We start from the raw sequence: 22,370 nt of genomic DNA, 5'->3' as shown, positions 1-22,370 counted from the left end.
TTAGTCAGTTATCAAAATGCCTGGTACTGAGCATGATGTCCATTTTAGCTGCATTCTCCATATCCTATTAAGCAGGGATAAATACAGTGAGTTCTTAGGAAACATTATTATTGCTAGCTTACCAGAACTGGCAGTATTTGTTGTGGAATTTTGTGGCCCTAAGGCAAAGGGCCATTCATTTAACCACTGACCAGAACAAACCCATATTCTTCAATAAGGGGCATAGAACTGAAAAAGTGTTTTTCAGGACTGAAAAACTGTTATTTTACACTGTTACTATCAAAAGGCTTAAGGTAGAATCTAACAGTGGCCATCAAGAACATTTTAGAAAAATAAGATAAGTAAAAATTGAATCAGTTCCTCCAAAATGACAAGACTCATCTTTATCTGTGTACCAGCACAAAAGCACCCTTTCTGGCAAAATTTCATTTAGGCGTTGTTAACCCTAAACTCCAGAAAGATTCATCTCTGGTCACTGCCCTCTTGAGTACCATCTCATAATGCACATATTCTTCCTACTCTTACTTTTCTCCATATGTGGCACTCAGAGCTCAGATACTGCTGAGAAATTTCTGTTTACTAAGTAACCTCCCAAGCTACTTTATCACTTCTATCTTTGTGTGTGAACATAGGTATGTCCATACTCAGTAATATCAAAGACTCGTGTACTGTAGTTTTTGTCTCCAGCTCTGTTCAACTGTAGATGTATAAAGCATAATATGAAACTGCAACAATAAAGTAGTATTTCCTACAAACATCTTCCTAGCTGCCAATATTCTGCAGCACTTTCATTTTAGGATCTTTGTAGATTTATATTCAGTGCTGTCAGAATACTTTTATCTGTACTTCCAGAACCTCTATAAACTTAAAAGTTTTTGAGATCTTGCAACAAATGTTCCTCATAGTATCACATTCTGGTTGTTTGAAGCTACCATCCAGTACTTTCTGTAATCTAGATTAAGAATATTTACTTTCTTTACGTAAGATTATTACTAGTTTCTCCCTTTATATCTTATCACTGGACTGGATAATCTGAGTGATAAGGCTGAGGGTTTTTTTTTTTTTTGCATTCTTCTGTCTGTCCCTCCCCTGAGAGAATTACTGCCTTAGTCTGGGTACCTTCATTAGTACTCTTCGTATTCAAATGACTTTTCCACTGAAACTTCAATTGTAATATTTATGTAAATTTCCTCCACCTATTTCTCCTGTGTTTTTGCATGACATGTTTTGTTCCTTAGGATGAGAATGAGACCCTCTCCCATGCACATTTTGTTTCCAAACCCAGTGTATCAGGGCTCCAGTAGTACTCAGTGCTGATTGATGTTTGCATTGCAAGTATATTATTGTTTTTATTTCAACACATGATTTCCACAATGCCTATTTTATCACCATGTACTAAAGTGAGAAAAGTCAGTATATATAGTAAAAACAGAAAGATTTTGGTCACTTACCAAGTGAAGATAAGACACAGTAAGGTGGATATTAAAATGAGGACTTGGTTAAACATTGCAGACTGTGTACGTTGGATGGCTCTGTGAAGATCATTCTGCATTAATGGAAAATAGCTGTTATTTTTGGCTTTGAATAAATGAAGCATGAGCTGATTCTATAGAGAAGTTATGCAGAGTCCTAATAAAATTCACTCATTCAAATCCACTTAAAATTTGCTGATCACGTGGAAGAGTGGAAGGGAGCCAGCTGTGATTCAGTGATTGTTTAACTAGTTCTTTGTTCATTCTGGAACAATTCTGATACTACTGCAAGCTGCCTTAAAGTTTGTCTGTTCATATCTAGCGTACAAATTACAGGCTTCAAAGACTAATTAAGGCATAGCAGTTGAATTCCCTGTACTCGAACGTGAATGCATAAGTAGCTGAAGAACTAGCCATTTTAACATCCTAGTGGGCACTGCGACAATTTATACTAATTTGAGATTTCACTTCATTTTTTTTCTAATTTTGATGGAGAAAGCAGCTTTAGTAATGCTTGACCATTTGTGTAGTATAACTACAGATCTGGTTAGCTTGCTGGAAAAGTTGGACAGAGCACGGCAATGCCTAAATCCCAGTTAAATTAATGTGTTAAAAAATAGAAAATGCAAATTAGTTCTTTTCTTTGTGTTACTTACAATCATATTCTCCAAAGCATGCTTTGCTAGCCAACAGTTTAAAAAAACAGGAATAAACAGGTTTCTTAGGACTGGCCAGAAAATCTGAAGGAAAAACAAACAAATTAATTAAAGGTTTTCTATTCAAGAAAATAGCAGCAATGAAGTACTCAGGAAAAGTATATCTTAATGTGTTTCTATGTAAGGCTTTAAATAGTATTTTTGCTTCTTTTTTTTTTCTCACTGCAGACAATAGAGATTCTTTGATTTTTATGTCTGACTGTTTTATTTTATTGATTGTGTTGTAATTTGAGTTAGGGGTCTGTTGGTTGGTTTTGGTGAGGTTTTTGCCTTTTGGGGTCTAATTTCAGTTCCCACGAGCACAATTCTTTCATCCACACAGAACTCACTTTCACTTTATTGAAAAGTGTCAGTGCAAATATAAAAGTGTAACATGTATAATTCAAATAGGTTTACCGTAATGATGAAAGGGACAGCATTTATTATTTCCAGCAGGAAGGGTATTCGCAGAATTTGTTCCCAGATATTTCCCTTCAAAGAAAAAGGCAAAAAAATTAAACGCATGTCACAGTTGGCTTACCTATGCATCTGATGAGGAATATATGCGATATTCAAATGGCACATGCAGAATCTCTCTAAATAATTGAATTTAAGGAAAATTATTTGTCTTACAGATTTAAACACATGTAAAATGTGAACACAGAATACAGGATACTCTGGCCTAACTATTTTTTCTTTCTGCTTATTATAATTTACCTCACATGTATACTGTTTAAATCTGTATTTCTACCACAACAGATCCCTGCATCTATATGACCACATGTTTCCGTACTGTGACCTATTTAGTGAGACAGCAAAGAATAAAAAATTCTAACTGCATTAACTAGTCAACTCATTCTGTCAGCTAATGAAGAGCTTCATTAAATTAAGTTTCTAGTTTTTTCAAAGAGTAATACATTTCTGTTTCCTCCTACTGCATTTTTAGGTACCTTGGAATCCTACAAGATTTGTTATTTATTTATTTGTTATTTATTGTTCTTCCAACGTTGATTTACTTTTATTTTTGCATGCACACTTACACGGAGATAAGGAGATAAGGCTCCTTTCCTAACAAATTTATGTTTAATAAGTCTTTTAATTTTTAATTAATTAATTAATAAGTCTAATAATTTTTCATGGAATCATCACACAGCCCAACCTGGTGGCAAGTTCTGTCTGCAGCTGTTTCCCTGCTGCTGTTTGTTTCCTTTCTTTGACGCCTCTAAATCTAAATACTTTAGCTTTTGGTTGCGTTAAAGTTTTTCTCACTTTAATACTTATTATTCAAGATTGTCTTAAAAACTAGAGACAAAATTCCCCTGTAGTATAAGAATTGTAGAGATACGTATGCAAAGGACATGCCCTACTCAGAAAATTTTGTATTGAATCAACTGTTGTGATTATCCTTATGCCCAGCTGACTGCCCTATGGTTTATATTAACATTTGGTACGAATAATGAGCTGCTCTGTTTGTACTTCTTATAAAATTTCATGTCAGAATATACAAGCTCAAAATTCTGTATTTCTGCCAGAAACACTTCAATACATTTCAGGGCCTGCATTTTGGAACTTGATCTTGCTTACACAAAATTAGAGGTCTTCCCACATAGTTGAATTGAAGCTTACCACTAGCTATGGAATGGGTAAAATACTGTTTCTTTTGCACATCTGAGCAGTAACTGTAGTAATTAGATGTTTGGTTGAAGACTATAAATTTAAAAAAGAAGGTAATTAAAATTGAGTGTCTTACAGGTATACTAACTGTATATCAGTTGTCTATCATAGGCAGTGGAACAACAATGCAGCCTACATAATGTTGCAATGATTTGCCACTGCAGCATCGTCATATTTTCAGCTGCAGTTATATATTAATGTTTCCCATTAAAATAACCATCTGATACAGTAACTGAAAATTAAATCCAATCTGCCTTGTAAATACCATTCTTTCTCTATTTCTAATTTTTCCCCTTTATATCTGGATGTCACTGTACCTATAAGGCATGGGTTATTCTGTGTAATCAAAATTGGTGGGAGTTGACATACTTGAATAATCTGTAATATTTTGTGTGATAACCAGCCCCATAAAGAGAACTGAAATGGTGAGACTGTAAGCCAAATTTTTATTGTTGGAATAATAAAATGAAAATAATATACTGCTAGAATGTGTACCAATAGTATTGTGAGGATTATTTCAGAAAAACTGACACTTTCTTAACATCTGTCTTGTTAAGTGCTGCATCCTAGAAAAGGCATGTTAGAGATGCTGTACTGAATGAAAAAAGCAGCATATGGTACAGCTTTGGATACAGTGGAGATACAAGTCAGGCAACTAAAAGAACTTACCTTGTAGCTAAGATAACTCAGTAATAGTGTTTCAAAGAGACTTATTAAAGCCACTGAAACCTTAAGTGAAGAGACAAGAAAAATATGAACATTAACACCGTTTTCTAAAAACGATATAAAACTGATTCAACTATTAGAGTAAGTGTCTAATCATAAGTAATTAAAACTCATGGTATTTTTAAATGTAGTTGAATAACGCAATGTGAATCTCTATGTCAAACTTTATTCAAATTGTGTATATTTTAGGCAAGGTATTGAAAGGTGTTTTTGTTGAGGATTTTTCCATTTAGTAGAACAGTATACTGCATAGAGGAACAAACAATTGTAATAGCATTGTACAACAAATGGTGCAAAAATATAATGGTACAAACACTTCAGAAGCTTACTAAATACTTAGTGGAAAAGGATAGACTTCATAGGGAGAATTCCCTCAAATGATTCCTAAGTATTGGAGAAAGTGCAAAGAATGGGAAATAGAATTTTATATATTCCATAAATGACATAATTTTTAATAACTGGTAGCTCAATTTTAAGAGACATTAAGTACTTTGAAAGTCCTGTTATTTTTAGTTATTTGGTTAGTTACCGGGAAAAGCAACAAAGTAGCTTTGTCTATAATAAGTCAATTATCCAGAATACCAAACTATTAAAGTGCAATAGTACAGAAAACTACATAAATCTGCTTCACTTTACGTTGTAACTTTTAGGCAGTTTCTTCTTTTTCCCAAACATGAATTAAAGAATTGATACTTCTACAAGAAAAGACTGTCCTAATTCTACAATATTTCCTACAACCTTTCATACTTTATAAATATATGATAAAGGCATACAGTTCAAACTAGGTAGCTGAGATCAGCTTATCTTTCCTTTATGGTTTTGTTGCATTTGTTAATCAAGTAGATTTCTTTAACTTTTCGATATATCATTTAATATCACCAAAATGCTATAAATCAATAGTGTAGGTAGTTATATTGGCCATTTACTTATTACCTGTAATCCCCATAAAGGCAAACTTCGATTCACCCAAATAATAGGAGACCTGTTCATTGCAACATAAGAACAAATATGGAATTTAAATAAATCAAGAGAAAAAAGGAAAAAAGAGAAAAAAGTTGTACATATCAATGGAAATTACAGCAGCTTTATGTTTAAAATATATGCAATGAAGATTTTAAATCAGTAGCTATCTACTGAATACTAGCTATTTTTCTTTCTAGTAGTGAGCCAATAACTAAATTCACATGGGAGTAATAGAATACCTGGTGACACCAAAATGCTTTATTGGCTTGAGTGGCTGCTAGATCATCTCCCATGATTCTAGGAAGACTAAAGCAGTTTGGATTCTAGAGATGCTGAAGAACCATTATTAGCAGCAGTTCTTCTGTTTAATTTTTTTTTTTTTTTTTTTTTTTTTTCAGTTTAACGGTATAAATAGCATCTACATAATAAGAACAACTTATCTTGGAAAAATACTATGTTGTTTTAGTATTTACTAAACTCAACGATCCTTGGTAGAGTGCTACTAGAATCTGGTACCCCCAGTGGCACAGTAGATTACTGTTACATACTTCTAGTTGTAATTTTTTTCTAAATAGGGGTGTCCAGTTTTTTGTTTTCAGCAAGTAATATAGGCATTACGGGAATTCAGATCTTACCACAGCATGCAATCCAGTAAGTCTGTTTCATAATCAGAGGAATAATTAGAATTTTAGAGGTGGTTTTGAATATTAATGAAGTTCAAAGTAACTGATGGAGAGTTATAGAAATGTCATCATGATATATTAATGTATCCCCATTCCAGACAGAGTTGATTTGTCTTCCTGCCCCAGACTCACTCACACAACAGTGTGGATTTTTGGTTTGCTTTTTTAAATGAGGAACTCACCAATCAATTGTTCCAGGTGTGTAATTTTGATTGTAACAATCCCGGTTTAATTCCTTACTGATAGTTGTCATCACATCGTTGCAAAGTCCATTTTCATTAGCAAATGCACATGGGAACACAATCATAAAAGCATAAACGGGAAAGGGATATTAGTTACACGATTAACTATAACATTTTATGAAATTCATGCAATAGTTTGAAACACTATATGATGAATATAAACATTTTAAACAGTAAAATAGTTTTTTGAATGTAGATCTGGATGTGTTCTGTAAAGCACTTCAGGATACATTTTTTTAAGATTTACTTTCAAACATGGTCTGATGTGAAAAAAAAACCTCAAAGTATACTTTCAAAAGCTGAACTCAGCCAGACAAACTTTATACATTAACAGAACTATCCAGCCTATTAAATGTCCCACAGCACAATACAGTGGAGGGCTATACAGAAAAGGCAAACTCTCTAGCAATTATTAAATGTTTAGAAGGAACAAGGAACAAACATATCAGGAAAGGACTGCAGAATTAAGCAGTCTGCAAAATGCAAAAAGATCTCTGCATATGAATATAAAACTATCAAAATACTCTTGCCAGTAGCAGAAGTGCTGTTGTTCTAATCCACTCCCTGTACTCAGTTATACCATTGCTGTCAAATACACTCATTGGAGCTCGCTGCAGTTCTTAGAACAAAATCATATAAACAGTTTTTTCATGTCCGAAACTCATTAGCCACAAAAAACATCTGAACTATGGGTTTCTTTTCCACTAGAAAATTGCATTACTTTAAATTGGATTCATGAAGTCCAATTATACTTTGTTATATAATCATGTTTCAAACTTCAATACCAAGTGCATTATTTATTCAAAACCAGAACTAACATTGTTTCACTTCTTGCAGTATCCCTTCTGTATCTACGTTTATCAAACTACGTATCTCAGTGCTTGGATTTGAGATTTATTTTTTTAAGTTGTATTTGTGGAAAACTGAATGCAAATTAATACAGTTGTTCTGTACTGTTAGAGTGCATATTATAAGGGTGTAGTATGCAGGGTATGACAAAGTATTACTCCCTATGCACACTTCTCAGTGTCTTAAAATTCAAAAATCTCTCTCATTTCATATTACATGTCTTTTCAAATCTGAAATATTACTGCTACTCACTGTGAAGTGCAAATAACATCAGCTTTAGAATCCTGCATAGTGATTTTATGAAAATTTGCTTTTTTTGTTCCTAGTCCAACTATCAAAAGAAGCAACTTGATTAATACTGTGAGATTTCTCTCTAAAGATCAGATCAATTTTTATCAGTTGCTACATCTTAAAACATCACAATGATAACATGTTCTGAAACAACATCTTGAGAGAGGACAATTGACTAAATTGTTCAATTTCTCACAAGAAAAATCAGCAGGACCTTATCCAGATTATTATTGGCTGTTGAAGGAAGCCACTGCAATCTTTGCAATTTTTCATAGGCCTAGTCCCTATTTGATTGCTGCAACCTATTGAAAACATTAAAACACAGTTTTGGCAAACTCATTTTCAGTGAAACCATTTAAGGGGTGTCCATATATGCATACATATGTGACAGGCAGCTGTGTCCACCAGGTAGTGACAAGCATCAGTTTTTCTCGTTGAACTACTCAAGTGTCCTGTACTTCTCTTTTTCACATAAAGACAATATTCTTCATGTAAAATTCATACTCTTCATAAAGTAGGGTCCAGGCACACTATCATAAAGTCACTTAAAGGCACTTTACTGTTAATGATAGCAAGATGCTGTACAACCCAGCTGCTTGGCATTTGTTTTGTGATTGAAAAGATGGGCAGAACTGAATTAAGATATATTTTGGGGCATACAGAATAAAACTATTTTTAGGGAGCATGAGTGCTTTCTGCTTTTCAGATTCACAGAGGAAACAATAATTAGTTTTAAATACTTTTTTATTTTTCTTAACTCACTATAAAATGCTTGTAAAAAGCTGATGCAAAAGTACTGGTATTTTTTGGATGGAACATTGAGTTTCAGCAGAATTAACATTTATTGTGGTAGGTCTTCCTAATGTGATAAAGAAGTAAAAGGACACATACTTTCATGGCTTTTGGTTTGCAATAGAAAGGCAATCTGAGAAGAATCTAACCTCTAAGAGGAGAAGAGAATAAGTTTGTCTGGAAAGCCAAAGAGGGCTGTGCAGCAAGACAGTTTCAAGTCCCTGAGTTGCTGTGGTGCTGTGTCTAAATTTCAGTGATAAATTTTTCTCAATCAGCACTATGGTTTTGAAGACTGCTACTTGTTTCCACTCTACACGCTCCCTCTCCTTGAAGAGACATTTAGGGATACATGTGGAGTCAAAAAATAGTTTTTTGCAGATCTTGCTTTTCAAGGGAAATTTTTTCCAGTCTTTTTTTCAGATGTTCTGATTTCTTACAACAAGTTTTGACAAAAGATTCTCAAACGAATTTTCTGTACTTCCTATTCACACATCCCACTCTCATGTACTGCAGAGGAAAGTCTATTTTTCTTTAACTCGCTTCACTTTGGAGTTGATTCTTGATATCCTGTGCATTAGCTTTTCTAGAGCATTACCCTATATAGTTTTAATCAATTTTAATCAATCTTTAAATCTGCAAATTAGAATTCATACTTAGTCCCTTGCCTAGCATTGTATGAAGAGTGCTAGTTCTGTCACCCTGAGCTTAATATTTGCAGCCGTGCTTTGTTTCATTCAGTACTTAATACCGACAGAATCAAATCAAGTGAAAGCAAGTAAGTTAATTGAAAATGGTGTTCGTTATCATCATTGATAATATTCAGTATTTCTATGATATAAATACAATTGGAGCAAAGGATTGCATAAATTGTAAATATTTTTTTCAAAAATTGGTGATTGATTGTACAGCACATCAGAAAAATGTACTTTTGGTTTCCTCCTCATGTAAGTGTTTAGGGAATTCAGAGGGCTAGAAAGTTATCATCAGCATCATATGCGTGAAAGCTCAGTTTCATGTATTTGTCTGATTGTGTCCAGGATCTAGAATCTTAAGACAGCTAATATTAGAATATCTGTGGCATAGTTAAGTCAGAACTATACACAAGATACTTCTTATTTCCAAATCATATTGACAGGACTTTGCATTTAGGTGCCTGAGAACTAACTACTGCATAGCAACATAAACATTTTCTGGCAGGAGAGTTAAACTTCTAATAAATTAATACTGATTTGTATCTGTTCTGTCAGCTGATGCATCAGAAAAAAAGAAAAAGAAAAAAAAAAAAACCTGCTATCTATGCTATTTAGAGCTATTTCATTTACAAGAGTACAAGAGTAAAAGTAGTGATCCTTAACAGTTCTGAACCATCCCAGCTGATGTGGAAACTAGTTCTGCATAGCTCCTGTCCTACGTTTTATAACCACAAAATACAGAATCCTTGTGTGGTGAATTTATTTCTTGGGAAGCCATTCATAGTTCCCACCAAAATATTGTTCCTTATTCATTTCTTCATAAACCTAATTTATTTTATATATACTTAACAATGCTTTGAGAGAACAAATAACAGAACAAATATTACCATTCACGTCCTTGTGTAGGGTCATCCAGAAGCACGCGAATTATGTATAAGAAACAGCTTAGTAGCTTAAGCGAAAAATTGAATAACCGTATTCTCAGACCTGTTTTAAAAGGAAGAGAAAGAAATTTGGACTCTTTGTAGTTTCATTCACTTTTAAGATAAAACTAAAAGGAACTAAAATAGCCATGATACCACAGAGCAAAGGTCTATCCAGACTGTACCTGACATTGCCCTTTGGCAGAAGTATCCCTGTCAGATGCACTGAAAATACACCTTTCCAACATCCAGAAATCTCTGGCTTAAGATTTGGTCCCTTTTAAAGGGGAGATCCAGACAGTTGTTTTGCTTGAAAGCTATTCAGTACAATCTGTTGTTTCTGAGGCCTGCATCTTTTGTAGTTTTACAAATTTCTTCTCAAAAGGGGAACCAGAATGACATACAGTATTTGAGATGCAAGATATAGTAGCATGAGGACTTTCAATCACAGGCAGAGGATATCCAATGGCAAAATGCTAATATCTGACAGTCTTCATGTAGTAGTTTCTCATAATAGACATAAAATATTGAACTGTAGATATTCAATGTTGAAGTTGCATAATTAGGAATCCAAGAAAGTCTGAAAGTCATGCTAAATGCACAACTGGAACTGATTCAGAAGATTCTTCTATGGACCATATGAATACCAAAATATTCTATATAACAGGTCTCAAATACTAAATACTATCACAGAGTATTATAGTATGTCTTGCAAACCATAGGTCTACTGCACAGAGACAGGATTCCTCCAATGGAACCCAGGTGGACAGTTGGTTCTATCACACAGGCATTTTAATTCAGTGCTAATAGGAGCCACTGTCTACTACAACAAAACTTAATTGTATTTTAATGAATTTTGGAGTCATTAGAGGATTAGCATTTAAATCCTCAGTCTTGTTATTAGTCTTAAAATTAATGAGGGAAGGCAACCTTAAGCACTATGTTTTTTGAGTCATGTCAACCAGGAGTCCAAGTCTACAGAGCTGAGAGGCCTTCAGTCCAAAGCAGAACATTACTGACTGGGTCTCACATAGATCTGATTTCCTTTGCACTGAGTATGTATTATTTTTGAATTGTAAATATGGTATCAAACCTGCTGAACTCCATAGAACTATTTCCATGGTTTGAGAACGGCAGTCTCATCAAGCGTACTCAAATCTGTGCACAAACATGCCCTGTGAAGCTGCAGTTATCACACAAGGACTGGGTGAACTTCTACAGCATTTCATTGTCTGTAAGCTAAGGGTTAAAATCCTGTGTTTGGGTCTTGGCCATGAGAAGTCTCACAGCTGTTACTGTGCTGTTGCTATGCTATTATTTGACCAAAATTACTTCATTTTTTCCCAACTATGCTATAATCTTGTACTGACCCTGGGGGTATTCAAGGCACGACTGGATGTTGTGTTGAGGGACATGTTATAGTGGGGGCTATTGGTAATAGGTGAATGGTTGAACTGGATGATCTTTTAGGTATTTCCTAACCTTGGTGATTCTATGATTCTGTGATTCTATACATGTTTGAACTGTTGGTGAAGAAGATACAAATTCTTTGTCTGTGCTAATGTCGGAAGACTTCTGAATGGTTACTGTAACAGTCAAGCCATTAGAAATAGAGCAGATAACCTGAAAACAAAGGAAGACAACAAAAAAACAGGTGGAATTCTTTTCCCTATCCATTTTGTGTTATTTAAAGTTCATCACTTGTTTTTTCTGTTCTTTAACTCTGTAAATGTTTATCTTGATGTTAAATACTTCTTTTCTGTATTGATAATGGGCCACCTTTTAATAATCATTTGAATTTATTGCTGGTCTGAATTCCAAAAGAAAATACTGCTTTTATGATTTCAAAAAGAAACCAGTACGTGGCACCCATGCTCCTGGCTGCTGCCTTAAATCTTAACTCTCAAGTCTTGATCTTGAATGACTGAAAACTGCTTACATATTCAATATTAAAATTCTCCAGATCTCTTCCATACTATACTTGAAAGTGCTTCAGGTTCTCGATATCCCAACTGGGCTGCTTCCCATAGAATGAGGCAGGGTTTTCACTCCTTATGTACGTTTGTGGAAGGCCTGTAGGCACTGACATAGAACATATATGGTAGTCTGGGTTACATGGACAGGGCAGACAGCAGGACCTGTATATCATACAAGAGTGGTTCAGGCATTACAAAAGTAATGTAAAACAGACTTCAGGTGTAGCTTCTGCTTCAGCTTCTGGATATGTCCTGACACAGGGAGTGCATTTGGTCCCTCCTGCCAAAGCTATAATAATTCATGTAAGTAAATATTTGCTGTTCAAAATATTCTGTAGGTTCATAGATAGGGACGTCATCTGTGAGCTGGAAGAAACACATTTGTTCTACTGTTACGGAGATCTAAGATTTCACGTCAGAGGAGGAGGAGGCAGTCACCAGAAGGCTAGAATTTAAAATAGTTTTTCATTTATTACTTTCTTATAAAGCAAGTATTTCATACTTCTGTTTGCTGGTTGACTATTTTGGTCCCCTACTTTACATAAACTGCTTGATTTAATTTATTTTTCCTTTTTTCCATTCACAGACAGATTGTTCAAGCAGCAGGGTCATTTACACAAAATATCACTGCTTTGATATTGATGCTTGAAACTTGTATTCAGCTACATCAATCATACACTGTTATGAATAGTTTAATGAGATTATAATTCTACCTTGTCCCTGTAAGCACGATGCTACATGTGTTGTCTTCTTCAAAAGAAGAAATTGGCAATAGCAGTTCCAAATCTGTTTGTTTTCTGAAGTTCTCAAGCTGAGAAGGAAACATTAACATTTGAACAGGTATCTGCTATCTTTTTTACCAGTAATTTCAAGTATAAAGTAATAGAACTGGTACTGATCAGGTATAATGCAATTGATGTTTTAATTATTATTATTTTTTCTTATTCTGTCTTCCTAGTACTACCCTTACAAGCATTTTCAGAGATAATTCTCCAATCTGGAGATCTGATCTATATCAAAGCAGGGGTGATAGGGACAGCAGCTGAAGATTTTTACTATCATCTTCCATTTTTATTTCCCAATAAATCTCTAACACTGGCTTTTAGCAAAGTCATCTAAGTAGCAATTGGCTCTAGGAGTTAAATCAAAATGCATTGTTAATAATTCATATCTTAATGACAGTTAACTGTTTTATACTGTCTCCGCTGAATTGAAAATTCACTTATTTTTTCCTTTGAGACTTATTTTAAGCTGTGTGTGATCTTAGCAAGTGTTAGCAAGCCATAAAAATGTATTTTATTTATTTATTTGTAGTTTGCTGACACCTTTTTAAAAAGTCTTTTGTGTACTGCTTTAATTTTATTATAAGCTTGTTTACAGAAGGTTGAGTGGTAGTTAAGCTGAAATCGGATGGGATGGCCTTATTTTACTAGTTCATAAAAACGTGTTCAGAACTGGAATAATGAATGAGGCAGTTGATATTTCATGCCTGTTTCTGGTCTAATTAGATTGGTATTCTATTAAAAAAATCGTATAAATTCTGGACTAATAGCACTGGAGCATGGGTACTACTTCTCACTCTCTGATGTTCTAAACCTACTTGTAAAGTTTTGCACTCACGAAAACTTTGCCAAACATCTGTAAATTGATGTAATACTGCCTGAAAACTTGAGAAAATAACTCAGTAGAATCAGTAATGACAAGAAATAGATGCACAGTATGTGAAGGAAGGTTTTCAGTGTTCTCACTGAAACCTAAGATCTAAAGGGCCAAATCTTTTCTCATTGGTTCCATGATACCTAACATAATCCCCAGTAGGATCAATCAACAGTTGCTTCCCACTCCTTCTTTTAAATGAATTTTCATAACATTCCTCTTCCTTAGCCACATTTTCCCAATGTCTCAGTACAGAGATGCAGAGATGCAGAGATGTCCCAGTACAGTAACAATTCTCTTAACATAGTTAGCCAGAATTTAAGTGTTCAGCAAAGTAATGGCCACAGACTCATAGCAGTTAATTATCTTTACGTTTTATTTTTGTGCTGCTTATGATAAATATACCTGTTTTTAAATGTATGGCCTTCAGTTCTTCCATCAAAACAGGGATTTGTAAAAAGGTTTTTGTTTTCATTTTTTGTTATGATCTAAGTAGAGGTGAAGAATTCCTACTTTTATCTCAAGCAAGTATGTATACATAACTTTTCTATCATATCTGTGAGAAGAGTTTTCTAATGAGTTTGGACTTATTTATGAATGTTCCTATTAAATAAACACGGATACATAAAAATTTGTTTAGTGGGCTCGTTCAGAGAATTAAATAAAGCTATTTACTGCTTAGAGCTTCCCAGATTGTTTTTCTAGCCAGGAGTAATAGCCCTTTCTAGTTCAGTATGCTTTTCTGTCTTGTCTCTTACTCCACTATACACTATATGAATGCTCTTGGATCAGATTCCTGGATGTATGTAAACACAAATGTCTTGGTTTCTCCATATAATTGTCTTCTGTGCTGGCTTATGAATTTAAATGCATACATCAATGAAAATACACTGCTAAATTGGAATATAAAGTTACCATATTCATGAAGACTGGGAATTTGTTATAAATTCTCTATTAGTTTCCTTACCAAATCACTCTTTTTTTGTTTTTGTACAAAGTTTGATGCTTAGGAGTATTCAATACAATTAAACAGTACTGCAAAAGCACCTGTTTTTTTGTTTTTGTACTCAAACAAAATCATCTTTGAGGTGTTTTGCTTTCTTAGAAGTCAAGCAACGATCACTCATAAAGCTGACATTACCATGGAGATTATGTTCATTACCGTAAAACAAGAAAATCTTTTTTTATTTTAAATACTTCTTGAGTGTTATAGAAATAATATAAAACTGACTCCTGAGGGGCAGAAAAAAAAACTGCTGAGAAGAAAATTAATAACTTTGCTGTTGCCATCAATGGAATTAGATTCTAACCAAAGTATTAGTATTGTGCTTAATAGAAATTAACCCAGCTGCTTACTTGATCTTTGGTTTTTGATGAAGAAGAGTTTTAGTCTCTCTTTAAATGTGTTTTCATTCATATAGAATTCAACTTGCACCCTGAAATATAAAAAGAAGGATTAGAATTGAATAAGGAAGACAATAAATTATCATCTTTAAAAAATAACTTTCCTTAATTTGTTCTTTCTTTATGACTGGAGGAACATTTACTGTTCAGCCAAAGGCTCACTCAGACTTGAATGACTTAACATTAAAAAAACTGCAGTTACATACATATATAATCTATCCCCTTTATATTCCGATCATTTTCATAATACCTTGGTACTCTGCACCGGAAAAATTGGAAGCTTTTATGTTTTTAAATTTTCACTGCAAGATTACTTTCATGTTTGCATCTTTGTAAGGATGATTTCACTGATGTTCACGTTAAATCTTCCATCTCCATTTAACTATTTCTGTAAAGTTGGCATTGTAATGATTTTTTCCTATCTTATTCATGTATTTGTTAAGCTTTCATGTCTGAGTCTTCACCTTTAATCAAATACTCCTGCCCCAAACAAACCACTCTCTGAACTTCATTTTTTGTCACAGTAAAAGAGAGAAAAATTATACTGCCATCATCCAACACTGTACAGAAAACAGCTCCCCTTCCTATTTATGCTACTAAAACAATAATGACTTTCATTGACTTTTCCTTCTTTCCTCACAATTTGCCCAGACCTCTTTCATATCTCTGTCCCTCAGTTCATTCTGAGCACCACTCATGCAACAGTGGTCAAACTACAAAGGAAAAGAACAACATTATAGAGTACACTAATCATGCAGAAAAACTTAAGCAATTCTGGAGCTGCACTGCCTACCCTAACATAAATGCAGCATTAGCTCTGTTTTCACAGAAGTCCTTGCTACGTTCGACTAATTGAACTTCTCTCACCAATCTTACTTATCCAGTAATTAATCCTCATTCACTTTACCCCAGCACAATTTCTGTTCCTTTTTGAGAAGTCAGTACTTGATTTGGGAACCACCATACTACTCCTAAAGGGACAGCATGAAAGTGAGTAGGGAATTAAACTGCTTCCTATTCAAAGCATGGTAGAAGATAAGTATTCTGTAGCTTAGAGTATTTTTAAATTCTGTGCAATGAAATGTTTGATGGACTTAAGAGTAAATGCTATCATATACTACCTTTCCTGCCCTCCCTGGCTCTACTTCTTTTCAGATAAGATCTTTAGACATTTGGTAATAAAGGGAAGGAATGCATCTGTCTTCCTCTTTTTAAATTAAGAGTAGCCACAAGTGCATATTTAGTAGAGTTTGGGCTCATAGGGATGCCCTAGAAATTCCCACCAGTCTAGAAGAAAAGCCTATCAATTAACAGCTTATGTCTGAGCTTTGATTGAGGTTAAACACAATGTTGTGCTGTTAAAGACAGCTGGAGTTCTTTGCATTAGCAGAAGTATGGCTTAAATTATTGGTAAGATTAAGGAAAGTTAAGTAAACATGTCCAGTGGTTAATCACGAGGTGAGCAGGTTTGCGAGGGCCTGAGTTTTGCTTCAGTTCTTTTCACAGAATCACAGAATTGTAGGTGTTGGAAGGGACCTATTAGGTCTATGGAGTCCAACACCCCTGATCAAGTAGGTTGTCTAGGAAGGTGTCCAGATGGATCTTAAATATCTCTAAAGAAGGAGACTCCACAGCCTCTCTGAGCAGCCTGTTCCAGTGCTTTGTCACTCAAACAGTAAAGTTGTTCTTTGTGTTTGTATGGAACAGTTCCCAGGGTATTTACTGTCATTGCATTAGTGACAGTTTTAGTGGGAAACATTCCTTGTGATTTGGCAGCTGCAACAGATAAATATATATATGTAATTTTCAAGGATATATTTCAGTAGGTAAACAATGTGGCATAAGCTACTGAAGTGAGGGATGTTATTTAAAATGAGTGAGTACAGTATTGGTGATCTTTGTTTACATGTTTTAAACTAATCTCAGATTTTAGGTAAGAAAATTACAGTCATCACTTACAATGAAAGAACTACATGTTAACAGAAAGCTGTGAATTAATGATAGTGAGGAAAGAGGATGTGGGAGCTAATCAGACTCCTATCACTGCTGCTAAGGACGGCTCTGATAGCCCTCTAGCAGCTGTCTGCTTCTGCCTCGCTTCCCTTAGCAACCAGTGCTGACAGCAGACTGGAATTCCACACTGCAGTCGTTTCCATGGCAAAATGTATTACAAATGCTGCTAACACCACTCCTATGGCTCAGTTCTTCCTTCTTCCTCTGATTATTTTTGAAATTCACTAAAAACTCTGCTAGCCTTCTACATTTGCAGGAAATGCATTATCATATACACGATCATAATACAATTCCATCATATTCTAGCTACCGGACAGAGAGTATCTCATTTAGTTTGCTATTCACTAAGAATAAATGGCTGAAGGAGCCACAGGTAGCGATGAGGACAGGAAACTTTGGATACTGTACTTTTTTTCAATATTATCCTTTTAATTTTATGGGGTAATGCTCTTCAGTCATTGTTGTGGTCTGTTTTACCCCAAGTGTTTGCACTTTTCTGTCTGTTTCCCGCTATAAACTGTAACCTGGAAAATGAGTATTTCTGGAATAGAACACAAATTCTGATTCTCACTTGTGTTGTTATGATTACCTCTTATTAGGAGGGAAAAGTCTTCTCTGGACCCATCATGAACTTGGTAATGAGGATGTTTCAAGTAAGTGAAATTCATTACAATGTACTACTTATATGAAACACTGTTCTGTTGCAGCAGAAACACTAGTTGGAATCTGGGTCCAAGCAGTGGAAGGGTGGAAGCAGAGGTTCTGGTGTTGATGAAATGAGAAACATGCAGTACAGGCTGACTATCTGTGTATGTAAATGACCTGACCTATGGAATAGTTTTAGTTTTGTTCTATGTTTGTACTGTTGAAGATGTTTTTCTTCTCCCTGTACCAAGGCAGTCATAGTTCAGTGCACCCTGATCAAAAAGTAAGTCAAGCTGATGGATTAATATACTCACCCTTGATGACAGACAGAAATGTTTAATGAACACTGGATCTTGGTGTACATAGCTAGTCAATCGTTTCTGACTTTTCTATGTGGTAGGAATTGAATGTTCAATGAAAACCTGATTCGGGGAGCTAAAGAACAGATCGAATGCTTTACTGACTACTGAAAATGCACAAATACAAGTGAGTGTATCTCTGGCACAAATAACTGAAATCATTTACTTCTCTTGAAACATAATGCTGGCTTTTGCATGTACAGGTGGTTGGTTTGCTAAAGCTTCTGTTTAAAATTATATACCATTAATAGTGGTCTTCTCTATTTGAAAATCAGAGAATAGTGATGTTAGTGGAATCTTCCAATCCCATCTGAAAGTACCTAAAGTACAATTATATTATATATTATGTTAATTCAGTCAAGACATAATTTGAATAGAACATTTTAATATGATACAAAATATTGTCACAAAAACACATGAAGAACACTAATGCAAATTCTTCTTTCTCAAGACTGCAAATCACTGTAACCAGTTTCTTAACTATGACTGCATTTTTGTCATTGCTATTTATTATGTAACTCTAACTCCTTAGTCATGTTTTTTAAGTAGTTACATTGTCACCTTGCATCCTCAGTTTTACAATGTTTCTCTTTTATGTTAGAAAGTAGTATCTGTGACAGAAGTAATTCCTTCAGAAATGAAAGTATGAGTGGGTTTTCTCACTGTGTGCATGCTAAGAGATGGAAATTTTCATGTTTACTGTTTCCTGATATTGGAATCTGGTTGGTCCAAGTGGAATGAAAGTGAAGGAACCCATATCTATTAATTTAAATCTTTCTTTATGGGAAGGGAAATTTCATGTTGTCTTTTCTGCAAGAAGAAACTTGTATAAACAGTTCTTTTTAATTGGGATTTTCAAATCCAGTATATGTGAAATTGTGTTAGATTTCAAAATTGAAAGTTTATCAAATATGGTGTAGATAGCTGCTTCAAAATGAAGTTGTTACAGTGCAAAATTGATTTGTTTATTTTTTTATACAGCTTTTAGAAAATGTCTCATGCATATTAATGGTGAATATCTTTGGTAGATGCTCTCCTTTATGAAGTTTTTCAAGTTCAGACATACTGAGTACTCTGATTTGTTTAGAGCTTCACAGAGAAGTCATCATATTATGTTTGTACTTTCTTGGCCTACTTATTCCATCACAGAATTTTACAAGTTGGAACAAACAGCACCCACTGACATCGAAACAGTGTATGTGAGCACAGTGAGGCAGTGGGTGGTGTGTTTCAGCATTGGTGGCCATGCTGAAAACTGGAGAACCTGCTCCAGCAAACAGTGCTACTGTGCTCTGTGTATCTGTTTCCGTGGAAATAAATAAGAGGCATTACTTTTGGAAAGGCCATTGAATGTAAATTATTTGCAGTGGCCTGACCCTGCTCACTCTGGTGAGTACTTTTAAAAGGTACCAAATCCAAAAGGCCTGCTGCCCAAGTGGCCAATGAGATTTCAGGGCTCATTTCAGTGTCCACTGCAAATTTTCCCCTCACCTTCCCTCGGCCCTTCCTAAGCTCCATCACAACATCAGAATTAATATGATCCATCAGGTTATTTGTCAAATGTTACCTCATCTCCCCGCGTCAAAAAAGAAAATAGCAACTAGATCAGTAACTTTCCATTACTGATTTTTAGCTTGGAAAGGTCTTCTTTTTGTTTCTGGTAAGTTATAAGTCCTCAGCTGCTCAGGTCAAATGAAGTTCTGAGTTGTTTTTTTTCCTCCTTACTGAAGGAGAGCAACCCAAAACATCTGGGAAGAATGGGGGTTGCTTACTCCCACTATTAGGAAAGACAACAGTTATTCTTAGTCCATTCTTGAAGTGTGAGACTGACTTTTCTAGGCATCTTAGGATATGGTTTTTAAAGCTAAATCTTTACTGAAGCTATGTGCAAAACATTATGCTGACAAAATCTCACATTTTCAAAAAGGTCCTTTATTAAAGAATACTTCCAGCAAGGGTGAAATTACTAAAGGTGATGGGGATTTTATCTGTTTGTTATGAATAAGCCAATGAATATTTTCAAGAGCTCTGCAGAACAATGTGTGTGATACTGTCTTGTATAGTACTGCCTGTATCTATTCATTTCACTGTCGAGACCTGTAGAATACTGAATTTCAAGCTGTTGCATAGTATTTTGACCTTCAGGTTTTTGACTTTTCCCATGTCACTGGGGTGTCTACAATCACTCTGTAACATCAAAGGAACAGATGTTAGTGGGTTCCAGGTAAATTAGCTTCTATGAATGTAAAGTGTGCTGAATAAGAGTGTTGTGTGCTAAAACTCCATGGCTAGAGACTGCTATTACATTGCTATGAAAGTTACTTTATTATGAAAGGCTGGTGATTCATGATTACCTTTTTCTTTCTTATCTCTCAAAACTGCACCTTTTCTAAAGCAGCAAGTAGAACAAAGCTGAGAACTGCTAGTGCGTAGTATCCTCAAAGACCAGATCATTTTTCTTGGGTTTATTTTTACTTATAAAGTAGGAAATTAAAATTTAGCTATTCGAAAATGAAGCAACAAGGAAAAGATAAAAAGAGCAGATGGATATGCAAGAGAAAAAAAGAATCCAAAAAAAGGAACAAAAACCTTGTGGGTGAATCCCAATCTGTCATTTTTAAAGCATCACATGACCAAGTGTAAACCATAACTTTAAATATGACTTAATAACATGGTATCAGAAATCCATTGCCAGTTACCTATGCCAGACCCTATGCCCGGTACCATCCTATTTCAGTTGAGTAAAATAACCAACTTGTAAAATAATCACACTGGACTTCTCTTATTCCTTCAGGTATTTTGTTATTTTTCTCCCAAAATGAAAAGCATTTTCTTGCTATTTATTTGTACAACATACGCCATGCAAGTCTGGAGATCAGTTTGAGATTCAGAAGAACATATTTATTGATTCTTCTCTAATATAACTCCTCAGCTTTTTATTGTTGACATCTGGCTTTCTTGTTACTTCTGTGACTTTTCTGTTTTTGATTTTTTTTATTTTTTTTTTAATTGTACTACATTAGATCTGCTTGCTAATTTTCCATTAAAACCAAGAGCATTTACTGAAAAAACTGATGCTATGGCAAGATAGAAAAACAAACGTTGAAGGCCTTCCACTAAATGAATTGCTGGGCACTCAGTATGTTAACCTACATTTTTATACAAGGCATAGTATGTTATACAGAAGTGTTAGCTGGACTCCCCAAAAGGAAATATAACATTACAGGAAAAAAAAAAAAAAAAAAAAAAAAAAAAAATGTCTTAAACTAGTTAGAGCTGTCCGTGTTCATGGCAGAACTTACATATTTGTCTTGCTCTCTGGTTAACATTCCTTAAGGTGAGAAATTTCAGAAGTTGAATTCTGAATGTGAAAGTAGAAACATCAGCTTGTCGTGTCAAAATCACAAATTCCAGTTTTTTTTCTAAAATTTGCTTTGTTCAAGACCATAACTGCTTTAGATTTCCTTTATTGCTACTTAAGAAGAAAATCTAATGAATTTTTCCAAGCAAAATGCATTCATCAAGCTGAACAATAGTCTTGGTTTGTTTTCATTTTCAGCATCATTTGGGTTTTCTGACCCAATTATAAAAAAAGCTTCTGAAATTTTCTAAGTTTTTGTAGCCTTAAAGTTTATCCCTGCATAAAACTACTGTGCAAGAGATTAAGCTGCCTTTTCTATCACATTGGCTTAGTGGGAAGTGATCTGTCTTCCCTGTCCAACCTTTTGGGAGCTGTGTTCTACTTATATTCCTTTGCCCTAGCTTGGTTGTCTTAATTGCTTCCTAGATAACTGCATGGAGATGATAATGAGTCTTAGCTGTTTAACAGCTTCCCACTGAGCTCTGAAGTAAAAACAGCATAAATAAGGCCATCTTCACTGAAAATGCTAAGAAAGCCTTCTAAGAAGCATCTGATAAACTGCAAATGTCTGCAGTTTCAGAAAACAACACTGCACTTGTCCTTCAAATGTGGAAATCTTCCGATTTCCCTTCTAAGTGTTAAGCTAAAAGTGAGTATATTTTATACTTCAGATCCAACTTTTTTTTTCTAATTGGACACCAAATGGATATCTCTAATCAATCTGAACTGTTTGATGTCATTCAGACCTGATTTTTCTTTTTTTCCTTCTAAAATTGCATCCTTCAAGATAAGACTAGGCATAACTAAATTGCTTTATTTCTCATAAAATGACCATACTAATGATATTTGGAGAAGAAATGAAGCATGAAACGTAGCCTGTTTCTTTAAAACAAATAGAAATCTGAAGTGCAGATAACTACTAACCATGAGGAAAAAAACATCTGAATGCACTCA

The 22,370-nt window shown here is 34.6% G+C and overlaps 1 protein-coding gene across 3 annotated transcripts in view; it reads right to left on the bottom strand.

The window, feature by feature from the left end:
- KCNT2 (potassium sodium-activated channel subfamily T member 2) overlaps positions 1–22,370 on the bottom strand; it is a 110,089-nt gene that overhangs the window by 72,886 nt on the left and 14,833 nt on the right. For all 3 annotated transcript variants that reach the window (XM_072342567.1, XM_072342568.1, XM_072342569.1), the window contains exons 2-9: positions 14,991–15,070; positions 9,967–10,066; positions 6,396–6,452; positions 5,501–5,549; positions 4,511–4,570; positions 2,585–2,659; positions 2,129–2,212; positions 1,452–1,546 (exon numbers count right to left, since the gene is read on the bottom strand). In XM_072342567.1, the coding sequence (XP_072198668.1) occupies positions 1,452–1,546; positions 2,129–2,212; positions 2,585–2,659; positions 4,511–4,570; positions 5,501–5,549; positions 6,396–6,452; positions 9,967–10,066; positions 14,991–15,070 (600 nt within the window). The remainder of the gene's footprint in view (positions 1–1,451; positions 1,547–2,128; positions 2,213–2,584; positions 2,660–4,510; positions 4,571–5,500; positions 5,550–6,395; positions 6,453–9,966; positions 10,067–14,990; positions 15,071–22,370) is intronic.

The sequence above is a fragment of the Excalfactoria chinensis genome, chromosome 8 (genome assembly GCF_039878825.1).
Source record: "Excalfactoria chinensis isolate bCotChi1 chromosome 8, bCotChi1.hap2, whole genome shotgun sequence".
NCBI lineage: Eukaryota > Metazoa > Chordata > Aves > Galliformes > Phasianidae > Excalfactoria > Excalfactoria chinensis.
The sequence above is the reverse complement of the archived record's forward strand: the minus strand, read 5'-3'. Positions and strand labels throughout refer to the sequence as shown.